We start from the raw sequence: 14,341 nt of genomic DNA, 5'->3' as shown, positions 1-14,341 counted from the left end.
CCTGTCTGTCTGTCTGTCTGTCTCCCCTCTCTCTCTCTCTCTCTTTAAATAATCAGGGTGATTGAGTTGTTTGTCATTATTTGTCATGCTGCTGCGCTCTCTCTCTCTCTCTCTCTCTCTCTCTCTCTCTCTCTCTCTCTCTCTCTCTCTCTCTCTCTATGTCTCTCTCTCTCTCTGTCTCTGTCTCTCTCTCTTTCTCTCTCTCTGTCTCTCTCTCTTTCTCTCTCTCCCTCTTTCTCTCTTTCTCTCTAAAACACACACACACACACACACACACACACACACACACACACACACACACACACACACACACACACACAAACACACAAATTGCATGGTCTAAACGAAAGCTGTAATAGAGTGTTTACGGATCAGAATTGAGTCCACTCGGCACCAAAGTTTTTAATTTTGCAATCCAGAAAGACTCTCTTTTCCACCTCTCATCCCGGGTCGAACAAAAGACTCTTTCGATAACAATGCACTCCATATCACCGAGAGAATGGTCGGGCTGGTTGAAGTGCACTGTGAGAAGAGTACCTGTGTTCTTCCCAATGTGTGAGCGGTGGAGATAGAACCTTTCTCTGAGACTGGAAAGATCTGTGGTGGTTTACTTTGGAGGGAAGACGTTTTAAAGGCACGATCCTTCTCGTAATAACAGCTTGGTCATGCTAATAAACGTAATACATGTGGGGAAAAAAAAAAGAAAAAAAAAACAGCTTGCTTCACCGTCTCAGATCTGACCAGGCTTTCACATCGGATAAGACCAAAAGTCGACACCCTGACTTCTTGCTCTAGTGAGTTGGATTTTTTTTTTTTTAATGAATTGATTTCTTGTAAGAATTTTTTAATTTTTTTTAAAGAAGTCATTAGTGGCTTTTACAAAACTAATTCATTAAAAAAAAATCAGACTGTGCACGGACACCGCCAAGGCTTTTCATGTTTGGTATGAGACCAAGTGTGGAGCATGTAAAAGCCTGGCAAGATCTGAGATCGTGATCCGATTTGTTTTCACGGGAAGGAGTGTTCTTTTTAAGTTATCGTGTAAATTGCGTAATAAGTCACTGACCACACACTAAACCTGTTGTGACTTCGTGTACTCTTTCCAATGCGTAAGGGCAGCTGTACCTCGTTGCGCTTTTAACTCCCCTTAACTTCAAGACCATTTTTGCATTTTGGGATAAAGCTTGTCGCAAGCTCCCTAAAACCACCATTTTGTTGTTAAATATTTTTTTTTTTTTCGTCAGCGCTTTTGCCTTAAAACTGACATGCAATGCTGACATTCATGTATTGCTCTGGATCTAAATGCACTCAAACCATGAGCTGGCTTCGTTTATAACTGTGTCTGCCGAAAACTCTATAAAAACGTGGCAAAATGGAGGAAATAAATATCCTGCGTCTCTGCCTCTCTGTTCCGCCCCACTGTCTCACTGACACACACACACACACACACACACACACTCACACACACACACACACACACACACACACACTCACACACACACACTCACACACACACACACACATTCTCACACACACACATACACACACGCACACACGCAGTAACACACACACACACAAAACACATACATGCCCGTCGGCGCACACGAACACACACTAGCCCGTCCGCACACACACACACACACACACACACACCATACCCACACATACAGTCAACACACACACACACACATATATATATCCACACACACACATACATCAACACACAAACACACACACACACACACACACACACACACACATACACACACAAACACACACACACATACCCCCTCCCACCACACACACGCACACACATCTCCAAACAGCATACCCCCTCCACCGCACACAAAAGCATACTCGTTTCACACAAAACACACACACACACACACACACACACACTGACACGCAAACACCCTACACACATCAAACACAATCCTCCATCAAAACCCACTCTATTCCTGCGACTTTTGGCGAAGGAAATAAAACAAAAAGTTATGTCATGGTATTCTCTGGCGCCTATAAAAAGGAGTGTTCTTTTGCAAGACGATGCAGTGCGGTACATTTTGTACTGTGAACGTGTCAGATTCCTTGTGCTGTGTCCAGAGGAAGCGGCGGAGTTTGAACGGAACACTCTCCTCGTTTTGAAGTTGAGGAAAGTCGACAGACTCTGCTTCTGCCATGAAGACTGTGTTCTGTCTGATCTTTCTGGTAGACATTGTCTGCGGTCAAGGAAATTTTCAACCCACGGTACGATTGCTGTTTGTTACCTTGTCATTTTTTTGTTTGTTCCTTGTTTATTTTTCCTTCTTTCTTATTTTTTTGCTGCCCTCTTTTCTTGCTCTGATTTTGTATTGCTTTGCTTGTATGTTTCTTTGTTTCTTTGCTTCTTTCTTTGGTTTTGTTTTTCTTGTTAAATTTCTTTCGTGGCGTTGGGCTTTTCTTTTTAATGTATTTTCTCCCCCAAAAAAATCGATAAAAGAATTTAATTCGCTGGTTCATTTCAATGCTTGTTATTCTATCAGGTGCCAGGGGATTGGTTTCGCATAACTTTCACTTGTTTCACGTGGTGAAGATATTTAAAGAGCTTACGTCCCTTTGTTTTTGTGTGGGTTTTTACATTTAGTCAAGTTTTGACTTACTGTTTTAATATAGACAGGAAATCGACACGAGGGTAGTGATGTACACTCTTCAAAAAAAGTTAAGGATCGGTTGAAAAAACGGATCTAATTATAAACAATTGCCAAAAAATTAAACATCGACATAATGATTAAAAGATTAATGTGTTTGAATTAACAAATGAACAATGAGTCTTGACCTAGAATTTTGTTTGGCAGGCAGAGTTATTTCCCTTTGTGGGACTTTTCAAAAGCTTCTGCATTTTGGGAAGAAAAGGGGTGTTTTTTATAGCCCCATGAAATTTGCGGAATGCATGCCGGGACAAAAGGTTGTGATGCACGTGCTACAACAGGGTCCTGGCTATGAACATCGCTCACCAGCTTGTGTTTAAAGGTTGACACGCTGACACAATTATGCACAGTAGCAACATGCCCCCACGAAGAAAACTGAGCGATTTGGATAGAGGAAGGGCAATAGGATGGCTACAAGACGGTGTTGCTGCCAGACAAGTGGCCCAAAGGCTTGCAGTGGCTCCCTCTGTCATCATCAGACTAAAACAGAGATTCCACGCAACTGGAAGAGTGCAGGAGCGACAACGTTCTGGTCGGCCCAGAGTCACCACACAAAGAGAGGATCGCTTCATTCAGAGGCAGGCCATGCAACAAAGAATGGCTACGGCAAACAACATTAGGCAATGCCTACAAGCTACCACCAACACTGTTGTTAGTGGTCAGACGATCCGAAACCGCTTACACAACTTTGGCTTGCGTGCAAGGCGTCCAGTCCGAGGAACAACCCTGACTGCTAATCACCGAGCAGCTCGCCGAGCCTGGTGCACTCAACATGTGAGGTGGCAACGTCAGCAGTGGACTCAGGTGTTGTTTACAGATGAGTCCCGCTTTTGCTTGGAACCTGCTGATGTTCGCATCCGAGTGTGGAGGCGTCGCAGAGAGAGCTTCGCAGAAGGCGCTGTTCTGGAACGACAGCGTTTTGGCGGAGGCTCTGTGATGGTCTGGGGAAGGATCAGCACACGTCTAAGGACACCTCTGTACCATGTAGTGGGCAACTTGACCGGTGTCCGCTACCAGAATGAGATCCTGCAACCCCTGGTCGTTCCAGCCCTCCAAGCGATAGGCCCTCGTGCGATTCTTCAGGATGACAACGCACCTCCCCATCGCTCTGCAGCTGTAAACACCTTCATCCAGCAGGCCAGGGTCAACAGGATGCTGTGGCCAGCCAACAGCCCGGACCTGAACTCCATAGAGCACATGTGGGACGAGCTTTGTCGTCGGGTCCAGCAACATCACCCTCCTCCTGCCAACCTGGGTCAACTGCTGAAATGGCTCCAGCAGGAGTGGAATGGAGTTCCCAGAGCATTCATATGCAACCTGATCCACTCCATGCGCCAACGATGTGTTGAACGCCTGGCACACAACGGAGGGCACACGCGTTATTGACACTGATTCACATTGTTGTGAATTTCATTTTCGAGGGTTGTCACGTTTGACACACTCTAGCTAAATTGTCGCTGCCGCGTTCGATCTTTGCTTTGTTTGTCATTACTCCTTGGTTGTTCAATTATATAAATTTAAGAAAATGAAAGAATTCGGTCTTGTCTGTTTTGTGTGGCGTGCTTGTAAAAAAGTGATCCTTAACTTTTTTTTGAAGAGTGTATGAGTGTGTGTGTGTGTGTGTGTGTGTGTGTGTGTGTGTGTGTGTGTGTGTGTGTGTGTGTGTGTGTGTAACTCCCCAGAAATCGGAAAGACAGATCTTCATGAAACTTTACAACAAAAGTTTGCAGATGATATCCGAAACCCATGTTTTCCTTTTTTTAATAGATATCTTTGAAGACGTCATATCCGGCTTTTAGTGAAAGTTGAGGCGGCATTCTAACGCCCTCATTTTTTGGTCAAGCAGTCTTCGACTGAGTCCGGACCATGGAATTGCATTTCAGCTTGGGAACTTAAACAATTATTAATAGTTTTGTTATTAAAATTCTCAAAATTCTAATTAAGATTAAAATTTTCACCGGAGATTCAAAAATGACTGCATTGTATTCCTAATTCTTCCCTGAATAAAAAAATACATAGATATTTCATTTTTACTCTAAAAATGTGCTCAAAATTAAAGAAAGTCGATTTATGCAAATTAAGTACTATTTTCGCATGTGTGTGTAGAGCAATTCCATGAAAACTACCATAACTATGCTTATAACATTTGATATGTGACCGCTGCTAGCTATTTTTCCCAAACGGGTGTTCCCTGATATTCAGATAATATTTTTATAACGTTACTTCAGATTTGTGTGTCCAAAAGTAGTAAGCCCACTAAGGTGACCTCATTTTTCATATGGAATTGATTTACATACTCAGAAACATAAAATCTAATTAATCGGTTTGTTCATTTTGTTTGTTTGACATTCTCACAACAGATTCAAAAGTTATCGCATTGTATTCTGTATAATGCCCGGAATCCAAAAATATATAGATATGTCAGATGTTTACTCCAAAAATGTGCGCAAGAAAATCAGTTGATGCAAATTAGGTCCTATGTTTAAATGTTTCGCCAAAACCATTCGACCCGTCTTGGTCTTCGAGTTTCGGCTAGCCAAGCCTTGCAGTTTAGACAAGCAAGTGTGTGTGTTTGTTAGATTTGTTTGTTTCTTTCTTTGTTTTACTGTGTTTTGTTGTTGTTTTGTGTGTGTGTGTGTGTGTGTTTTTCTTAATTTTTTTCTCCCCCGTCTTTCCAAAATAAAGCTGAGACAAAAACTTTTCTTACTTCCCTTTCTTTCCTTTTTTTGTATTCAATTTTTACTTTTACAAATCCTACAATAACTCACATCCATATTTTTTCACTTTGACCAGTACGGACATAAACCCTTCCACCCTCCTACCTTAGGCCATGGACTGTCGCTGCCCGGAGCAGGGGGGTTCCATCTCCCCAAAATCCAAAAGCCCCACTTCGACCTCCAGAACCAGGGCCCCCCTCCCTCCTTCTGGACTCGCGAAATAAACGGCGTCAGCATCAGGCAGAAGGGCTTCGCTTCCAACACGCCGTTTGATGACCGTGTTGTCGTCTTCACTCTGCCGCGAAACCTGGCTGAACTAGGTCTGACGCCTAGCCAAACCCTGTGGGACTTCAGTGGTGACGTTCCGGTGAGTCTTGGAGATCATAGTAAGGGGAGGGTTGGGGGGGGGGGGGGGGGGCAGGGGGCAGGGTTCGCTTCCAACGAGCATTTTTTGATGACCGTGTTGTCGTCTTCACTCTGCCGCGAAACCTGGTTTAACTTGGTCTGACGCCTAGCCAAACCCTGGTGGACTTCAGTGGGGACAAGCCGGTGAGTATGACGGCTTACTAGTGCCAGAACTACACAATTGTAATTATCACGTGAAAATTACAATTATTGTGGTGAAAATGACTAATTTTCACGAGAACATTACAATTGTGTCGTGAAAATGACTAATTTTCACGTATTAATTACTAATGTTCTCGTGTTAATGACTAATTTTCAGTTTTGGCTCGCTTCCTGGCGGATTGCTAGGGCCCAAACTGAAAATTAGTCATTTTCACGTGTAAATTAGTAATTAACAGTGAAAACGCTAACTGACAGTGTTAATTAGTAATTTTCACGTGATAATGGTAACCCCAGGTTGTGGCACTAGTAATCCGTCATAGGTGAGTCTTGGAAATCATGGTAAGGGTAGAGTTGGAGAAGGGTGGGGGTTGATGTGGGGATGGGGGGAGAAGGCCAGGGGTTCGCTTCCAACGAGCATTTTGTGGACCGGCTTGTCGTCTTCACTCTGCCTCAAAACCTGGCTGAACTAGGGGTAGGGTTCGCTACCAAGGAGCATTTTGACGACAAAGTCGTGGTCTACACTCTGCCTCGAAACCTGGCTGACCTAAGCCTGACCCCGAGCGCCACCCTGTGGGACTTCCGGTGAGTGTTGGAGATCATGGTAAGGGTAGGGTTGGAGGGGGGGGGGTTGTTAGTAGGGCAAGGGTTTTGCTTCCAACGAGCATTGTTTGTGTGTCTGTCTGTCTGTCTGTCTGTCTTTCAGTCTGTCTGTCTTTCTGCCTGCCTATCTGTCCGCCTGTTTGTCTAGCCGTCTGTCTGTCTGTCTGCCTGTCTGTCTATCCGTCTGTCTGTCTGTTCGTCTGTCTGCCTGTCTGTCTTTTCGTTTGACTGTCTGTCTGTCTGTTCGTGTGTATGTGTTTGCATATCTGTGCATGTGTATGTTTGCTCAATGTTTCAGGTAACCGTGGTGAGAGTGGGAAAACGGTGTTTTCTCGTTCCCACGACCGATGGCTTGACCTTTGACGCCGCTCGTGATGAAGTGGAGGCCAGAAATGCAAGTTGCTTTGACTCAACTTCCTGTTTCCTTGATTTCATTTTTCATTTTTTATCCCAGAAAAAGAACCTGCTAACGTCGCAATATCCAGAATAAAAAAAGAAATGTTACTTGCTTTAAATAGTGTTTTATTCAACAATACTTTGATACATTATATAATGAGCATGTCCAGAATCAACAACAAGGGTGAAGGTGTGTGTGTGGGGGGGGTGGGGGTTGTGGGGGTGGGTGGGTGGGTGCGTGGTAGGGTATGTGTGTGTGTGTGTGTGTGTGCGTGTGTGTGTGTGTGTGTGTGTGTGTGTGTGTGTGTATGTGTGTGTGTGTGTGCGTGTGTGTGTGTGTGTGTGTGTTGTGAGCGTGTGTGTGTGTGTGTGTGTGTGTGTGTGTGTGTGTGTGTGTGTAGAGCGATTCCCAGACAACTACGGGACAGATCTTTGTAAAACTTGGATATTTTACCCTAGAAGGGCTGTGTCTCTAAAGCAAAGGCATGCAATTATCACTGACCACAAAACTTGCCGTGTGCCTGTGTCACCAGGGAAACACAGTGACCGTCCCACTGCCAGCTGACTCCGGCCTGGTCGCCATCGGAGGACGGCTGACCGCTCAAGAGGTCCGTATTCTGGTCAGAGAGACACCCACCATCAAGACTTTCTGCAACGGGGAGATCTTCCAGACAACTCGTGCGTGGATTGTTGTTGTTGTTGTTGTTGTTGTTGTTGTTATTGTTGTTGTTGTTCGTGGTAGTGGTGGTGGTTCAGATGGTGTTCTTGTTGATGTTGTTGTTGCTGTTGTTGTTGATGTTGCTGCTGCTGTTGTTCTTGTTCTTCTTGTTGTTGTTCTTCTTCTTCTGCGATCGTGGGCAGCGACACCCACGTGCACTTACACAATTTAGGGACCCCCTAGACTCCTCTTTAGCTTGCTTGTTTATAAATATTTCACAAAGTCATTGTTAGCTTTGCTGTGTTCTGCGGTGTTGTGTGATATGGTAGCATTTTGTCTTGGAGACTTACCCACAAAACAAAAACAACTTTTTTTAACCCCCGCCCTTTCCCCATATTTTGAAGTAGCCTTGACATCAGCGTAAATAATTAAAACCTGTACCTGATATTTGCCACCGATAATGAAAAACGAAAATCGAACACAGGTACGAAACTGGCTACAAGTCCCTTTAACAACAAAAAGTCGGTTTTCAAACAAAACCCATATCTTTTTGAAGGCGGCAAGAGCTGTTGCTATTTTTTCTTAATGAGAGTGACCATGACGTTTGGCATAGATTTGTAATTTCCTTTTAGCAAGAGCTCCAAGAAAATCATTTTCATTTCAAGACTGACTATATATTGCGTCAGTAGCGTCCTCATACTCATAGGTATGGCAATCCTATTAGGGACTTTAACTGACGATCCAAGATTTGATTTTAAGCTGATTAATTCTTTTTTTTCAGCTGGTACTATCCCTGACACAATTCCACAGGGTCAAATCGTGACCTCTGTGGTGACCTTGGACACCAGGTTCAACATCTTGACAACGCTCGCCAGCCCCAAGTCAAGGGTCTACGGAAAACGTCGCCCCTAAAAGAGGGGAGGTTTCGGAGGCGTGATTTATCACTGAAAAGGGGAAACAACCATGTAAAGGGGGGTCATTGTTTCTGATGTATGGGTAGTTGAAATGTTCACTTGTGAAGATTCACTTGTGATTTTATTGAATTATCGATTTCCTTATTTATTTAGCGGTTTATTATTGAATTTACCTGTTTACCCAGATAGTTTAACAATCTTCTTATATATTACCCTATTTAATTATATATTTTCCAGTTTATTAATCTATGTAACGCTGCATTTATTATTTATGTGTCTGCTTGATTAATTTTTTATCTATATTTTTTAGTAATATTTTTGTTTTAGTAGCTCTCTTCTGACTTTCTTTTTAAGTTGATATGCCGATATAAAATGTGGAGAGTAACTATAGATTTGTGTTTTGGTGGTATTCATCACGAGCACTATCTATAATAATATGAATCCTGTTCATATCTTCTTGTGTACATCTAGACATTAACTTTATTCATTTTAATATCTATCGATACCTGGTGTATATTTATTTTCTAATTATTATTCTGCATGTTACATACACCATCCTGTTAACAGTGCTGGGCAGAGTACATAAAGACTACCCAATGAAAAATGTCTGTACGTGTCGGTATGCAAGACATGATTGAATCAGTGTTAGCTTGCTGTTCTCGATACTAATATTTTGATCACACTTTAAACCAAGATTGTTATATCAACCGTAATTTTCACACATTAATTTTGTGTGAGTTTCCATTGTGCTACATGTGTGTGTCTCTCTTTCTCTCTCTCTCTCTCTCTCTCTCTCTCTCTCTCTCTCTCTCTCTCTCTCTCTCTCTCTCTCTCTCTCTCTCTCTCTCTTCCTCTCTCTCTCTCTCTATCTCTCTCTCTCTATCTCTCTATCTCTCTCTCTCTTCCTCTCTCTCTCTCTCTCTCCCTCTCTCTCTCTCTCTCTCTCTCTCTCTCTCTCTCTCTCTCTCTCTCTCTCTCTCTCTCTCTCTCTCTCTCTCTCTCTCTCTCTCTCTCCACGGACACTCTAGCTGTCTGTCTTTCTGTATATATCTGTCGGACCAGCTGTCTGTCTGTCTCTCTTTCCAACACACTCACCGTCACACACACACACACACACACACACACACACACACACACCGACAACCCACCCCCACACACACCCACACACACACACACACACTACCACATAAAACATAGCTATCGTCAGCCAACCAGCCACACTGTTACCAGGGATAACGCAAATGTTATGTCGGGATTACTGTCTCAAGACAGCGGACCATCTGTTATAGACAGCCAGGATTATATCGCTACAAAAAACAACTAGCCTAGCCTCGAAACAGTAAAACAACGTGACATTAAGACCGAACGAATCATTGTGTCTCCATCAACGTCCTCGTAACTTCCGTATTCAAAGTTGTCTCCCCGGTTGCAATAATTATGACAGGCTTACTGCCCTTTCATTATTTATTGCTCCATCATGCCCAGTATCAATTCGATGATCCAGCAATATTGCTATTCTGATAGAACGTGGGGGAATTCGGGGGTTGTGATTGGATAGTCTCACACAGCCCTATTTCGACGATAATTCCATATTTCTACGGAAGTGGTTCAATATGCTTTATATTTGCAACAACAAAACTACACGTGGTTCCGGTTCAACTCGAGCAGACGGTCTTTTCCGCATCTTGGACACCCGGCCAGTACTGAAACTGGCCTTGGCACGGAACGATCCAAGGGGGGCAATCTCAGTCATCTCAAAGAGGGAAATCCAAACGCAATCCGCTTTGTTCGATTTTATGGGCTTGGACGATAGAGAAAAATAAGAAAAGCAAAAGCTGGAGTCCAGTCTGGACGAAAATGCTATCAAGAACGCAGAATTGATTTTTTCTGCGTTTTTTTGTTGCCGTAAGCGCCATGTTTATCGGAGCAGGAAACTCTTCCAGAGTGAGGCCCCTTCGTTGATGCATGTCAACAAGCCAGATGTGCGAGAAGCGAAATTGTGCCGCAACTTAAGTTTTAGCTCGACACGGGAGTGCACAATGGTAAGTCGTTGCTATTTTTCACTTTATTTGACATGTCTTGTGAGCAAAAGGTGTTGGTTACGGCTGTGCATGCTGTCAGTGTTCATTATTTGATTTCAATTACCCAGCACCGTCAGTTTTCCTTTGTCTTTGAAGCAGGTTGGAGACCGATAAACATGGCGCTTACGGCTAAAAAAAAAACCTCAGAAAAAATCAATTCTGCGTTCTTGATAGCATTTTCGTCCAGACTGGACTCCAGCTTTTGCTTTTCTTATTTTTCTCTATCGTCCAAGCCCATAAAATCGAACAAAGCGGATTGCGTTTGGATTTCCCTCTTTGAGATGACTGAGATTGCCCCCCTTGGATCGTTCCGTGCCAAGGCCAGTTTCAGTACTGGCCGGGTGTCCAAGATGGTCTTTCCGTCGCTCTCATACAACCGGAGACATGAAATTCTACTTGCCAATGCTTGTCAACTCTGAAGCTGATTATGGATTACCCTAATCTGCTTACTTTCCGACAAAACAGGACACAGATATCCAATGTATGCCCTTGTACACAACAAAATCAGTCTCCGAACTGAGAAAGTGTCGAGCGCAAGGCACGTTACCGTTGTGTAATACCCCCATTCCACGGCACATCCGTTCTAGCTCCCGTTCCCGTAGCGACCAAGGAACGGCACGGGAATGGGAGGGATCGGGAGGGGACGTTAATGGAACTCCTTTGAACGTTATGAATGGTTGGGACGGGTGAGTTCGGGCTGCATGTTCAAAATTTTAGACATTCCCCGCCCGTTCCAAATGAACGGTAATGGAACCTTAACACATCGGCAACGGAACTCATGGATCGTTAATGGAACGTAACGCAATGGTAACGCAACGCAAGTTTTGACTAAATGTTTTAACATAGAGGGGGAATCGAGACGAGGGTCGTGGTGTATGTGTGTGTGTGTGTGTGTGTGTGTGTGTGTGTGTGTGTGTGTGTGTGTGTGTGTGTGTGTGTGTGTGTCTGTCTGTCTGTCTGTGCGTGTGTGTGTGTAGAGTGATTCAGACTAAACTACTGGACCGATCTTTATGAAATTTGACATGAGAGTTCCTGGGAATGATATCCCCGGAAGTTTTTTTTCCTTTTTTTCGATAAATACTTTTGATGACGTCATATCCGGCTTTTTGTAAAAGTTGAGGCGGCACTGTCACACCCTCATTTTTCAATCAAATTGATTGACATTTTTGTAAAGCAATCTTGGACGAAGGCCGGACTTCGGTATTGCATTTCAGCTTGGTGGCTTAAAAACTAAATAATGACTTTGGTCATTAAAAATCTGAAAATTGTAATAAATTTTTTTTATATAAAACGATCCAAATTTACGTTCATCTTTTTCTACATTATTTCCTGATTCCAATAACATATAAATATGTTATATTTGGATTAAAAACAAGCTCTGAAAATTAAAAATATAAAAATTATGATCAAAATTAAATTTCCGAAATCGATTTGAAAACAATTTCATCTTATTCCTTGTCGGTTCCTGATTCCAAAAACATATAGATATGATATGTTTGGATTAAAAACAAACTCAGTAAGCTAAAAAGAATAGACATACAGAAAAGCGTGTTATCCTGCTCAGCGCGACCACTACCGCACTATTCTGCATGGCTTGTCGATTTCACTGCCTTTGCCACGAGCGGTGGACTGACGAAACTACGAGTATATGGTCTTGGTGAAAAAAGCAGTGCGTTCAGTTTCATTCTGTGAGTTCGACAGCTTGACTAAATGTTGTTATTTCGCCTTACGCGACTTGTTTTTCTTCTTGGTATCTTAGTACTAGTAAAGAACTGTTCTTCCGAAAAGTCTTGAATCGACAAACGGACACTGTACTCCGCCATTTTTCAAGTCATGCCGGTGTAGCGATGTCAGCTTTCTGCCTCTGTCACCTTTCCGGCTCGATATAAAGTCGAGACTGAAATGTCGTTTCCTGGTCAAATTAAAGAAGTGAACTTGATTTAAAGACGAAAAGCATTTCAGTTTCTTGCATGTGACGGAAATTGGTGGTGAAATTTAATAGATTTCACCCAAAAATCAATTTCTTCGAAAACGTGTACTGAGTGGGTTTCGTCCCTTGAATTCAGACTAAACTTCTGGACCGATCTTTATGAAATTTGACATGAGAGTTCCTGGGAATGATATCCCCAGAAGCGTCTTTCTTTTTTTCGATAAATACTTTTGATGACGTCATATCCGGCTTTTTGTAAAAGTTGAGGCGGCACTGTCACACCCTCATTTTTCAATTAAATTGATTGAAATTTGGTAAAGCAATCTTCGACGAAGGCCGGACTTCGGTATTGCATTTCAGCTTGGTGGCTTAAAAACTAATGAATTAGTTTGGTCATTAAAAATCGGAAACTTGTAATTAAAATTATTTTTTTATAAAACGATCCAAAAATAATTTCATCTTATTTTTCGTCATTTTCTGATTCCAAAAACATATACATATGTTATATTTGGATTACAAACAAGCTCTAAAAATTAAAAATAGGAAAATTATGATTAAAATTAATTTTCCGAAATCGATTTAAAAACAATTTCATCTTATTCCTTGTCGGTTCCTGATTCCAAAAACATATAGATATGATATGTTTGGATTAAAAACAAACTCAGTAAGCTAAAAAGAATAAACATACAGAAAAGCGTGTTATCCTGCTCAGCGCGACCACTACCGCACTATTCTGCATGGCTTGTCGATTTCACTGCCTTTGCCACGAGCGGTGGACTGACGAAACTACGAGTATGTGGTCTTGGTGAAAAAAGCAGTGCGTTCAGTTTCATTCTGTGAGCAGTCGACAACTTGACTAAATGTTGTTATTTCGCCTTACGCGACTTGTTATTATTGTATTTATTTCTAGTGCAAAAAGTAGCTAAGCTCTAAGGCTACAAGAAAAACCTGCTTTTTTTCCTGTGTTATAAGGTTCAGGTTCACGTCAGAGTTTCAATCTCAAACACTGACTCATAACATTTCATGTTCACAACGCAAAAACCATACATTGAAACAAATTGCATACGCCACCTGTTCCGTCCTGTCATGCACTATAGACCTAACCAGCCCAGAGGCAGAGGCATCGAACAAGGCTGGACACGCACCATTGTAGCTGCGTAATGAACTTCGATTTCCAATGTCCTATAAGAACGCCATCTTACACCTGCTGACACGTCAGAGCAGGACTGCAGCAACAGCAGAAGCTCCGCACTTCATGCAGCAAATCAACCTGGTACAACCAAAATGAACTATCGATTTATTGAGTGCAAAATATGACTTGTGTAACAGCTTTAATGAAGTCGACGCGCCTAATTAGTGAATTTCTCTTTTTCACGCTTGAAGGGCAACTTGGGTTACGTAATCACAGTGATTGCACTCAACCTCTCAAGTCGAAGAGAGCAGCTTATTGTTATGCTTTTTGTCCATTTGCCATTCCTTTTTGTTCATTTGCCATTCCTTTGTTATCCTTTTTCTTTGAAAGGAGGGGGAAGGGGGTGGGGGTCAAAAGATGACACACTGCAGACGGAAACTAGGTCTTATAAAAATAAAACATTTTCCACTCAACTTAGTAAGCATAATTATGCAATGATAGCACTCAATTCGAAGAGTGAAGCTCAGCATTAATACGTTTTGTCCATGTGCTATTTCGTTCCTTTATCATCTTCATCTTCCTTTTTTGAGGGGGGGGGGGGGGGAGTAGAAATGCACATGGAAGGCAAATAAATTCGAAATACATAAAACCTGACTGAC

At 42.5% G+C, this 14,341-nt stretch overlaps 1 protein-coding gene across 1 annotated transcript; it reads left to right on the top strand.

Annotated features, from left to right (window-relative positions):
- Window positions 1-6,845: 6,845 nt before the first annotated feature.
- LOC138975745 (uncharacterized) lies at window positions 6,846-9,143 on the top strand. Its single transcript, XM_070348492.1, has 3 exons — window positions 6,846-6,965; window positions 7,501-7,645; window positions 8,407-9,143. The coding sequence occupies exons 1-3, from the start codon at window positions 6,861-6,863 to the stop codon at window positions 8,535-8,537; spliced, it is 381 nt and encodes a 126-aa protein (XP_070204593.1). The 5' UTR covers window positions 6,846-6,860; the 3' UTR covers window positions 8,538-9,143.
- Window positions 9,144-14,341: the final 5,198 nt, after the last annotated feature.

This window comes from Littorina saxatilis, linkage group LG9, assembly GCF_037325665.1.
Source record: "Littorina saxatilis isolate snail1 linkage group LG9, US_GU_Lsax_2.0, whole genome shotgun sequence".
NCBI lineage: Eukaryota > Metazoa > Mollusca > Gastropoda > Littorinimorpha > Littorinidae > Littorina > Littorina saxatilis.
Note: the sequence above shows the minus strand (reverse complement) of the source record. Positions and strands in the feature narration are given on the sequence as shown.

What these genes read in the sequence shown, in the direction of transcription:
- LOC138975745 (XM_070348492.1), top strand. Translation starts at nt 6,861, where the DNA reads ATGTTTCAGGTAACCGTGGTGAGAGTGGGAAAACGGTGTTTTCTCGTT. An exon ending in ATGAAGTGGAGGCCAGAAAT is followed by an intron (nt 6,966 to 7,500) that starts GCAAGTTGCTTT and finishes CTGTGTCACCAG; the next exon opens with GGAAACACAGTGACCGTCCC. An exon ending in GGAGATCTTCCAGACAACTC is followed by an intron (nt 7,646 to 8,406) that starts GTGCGTGGATTG and finishes CTTTTTTTTCAG; the next exon opens with CTGGTACTATCCCTGACACA.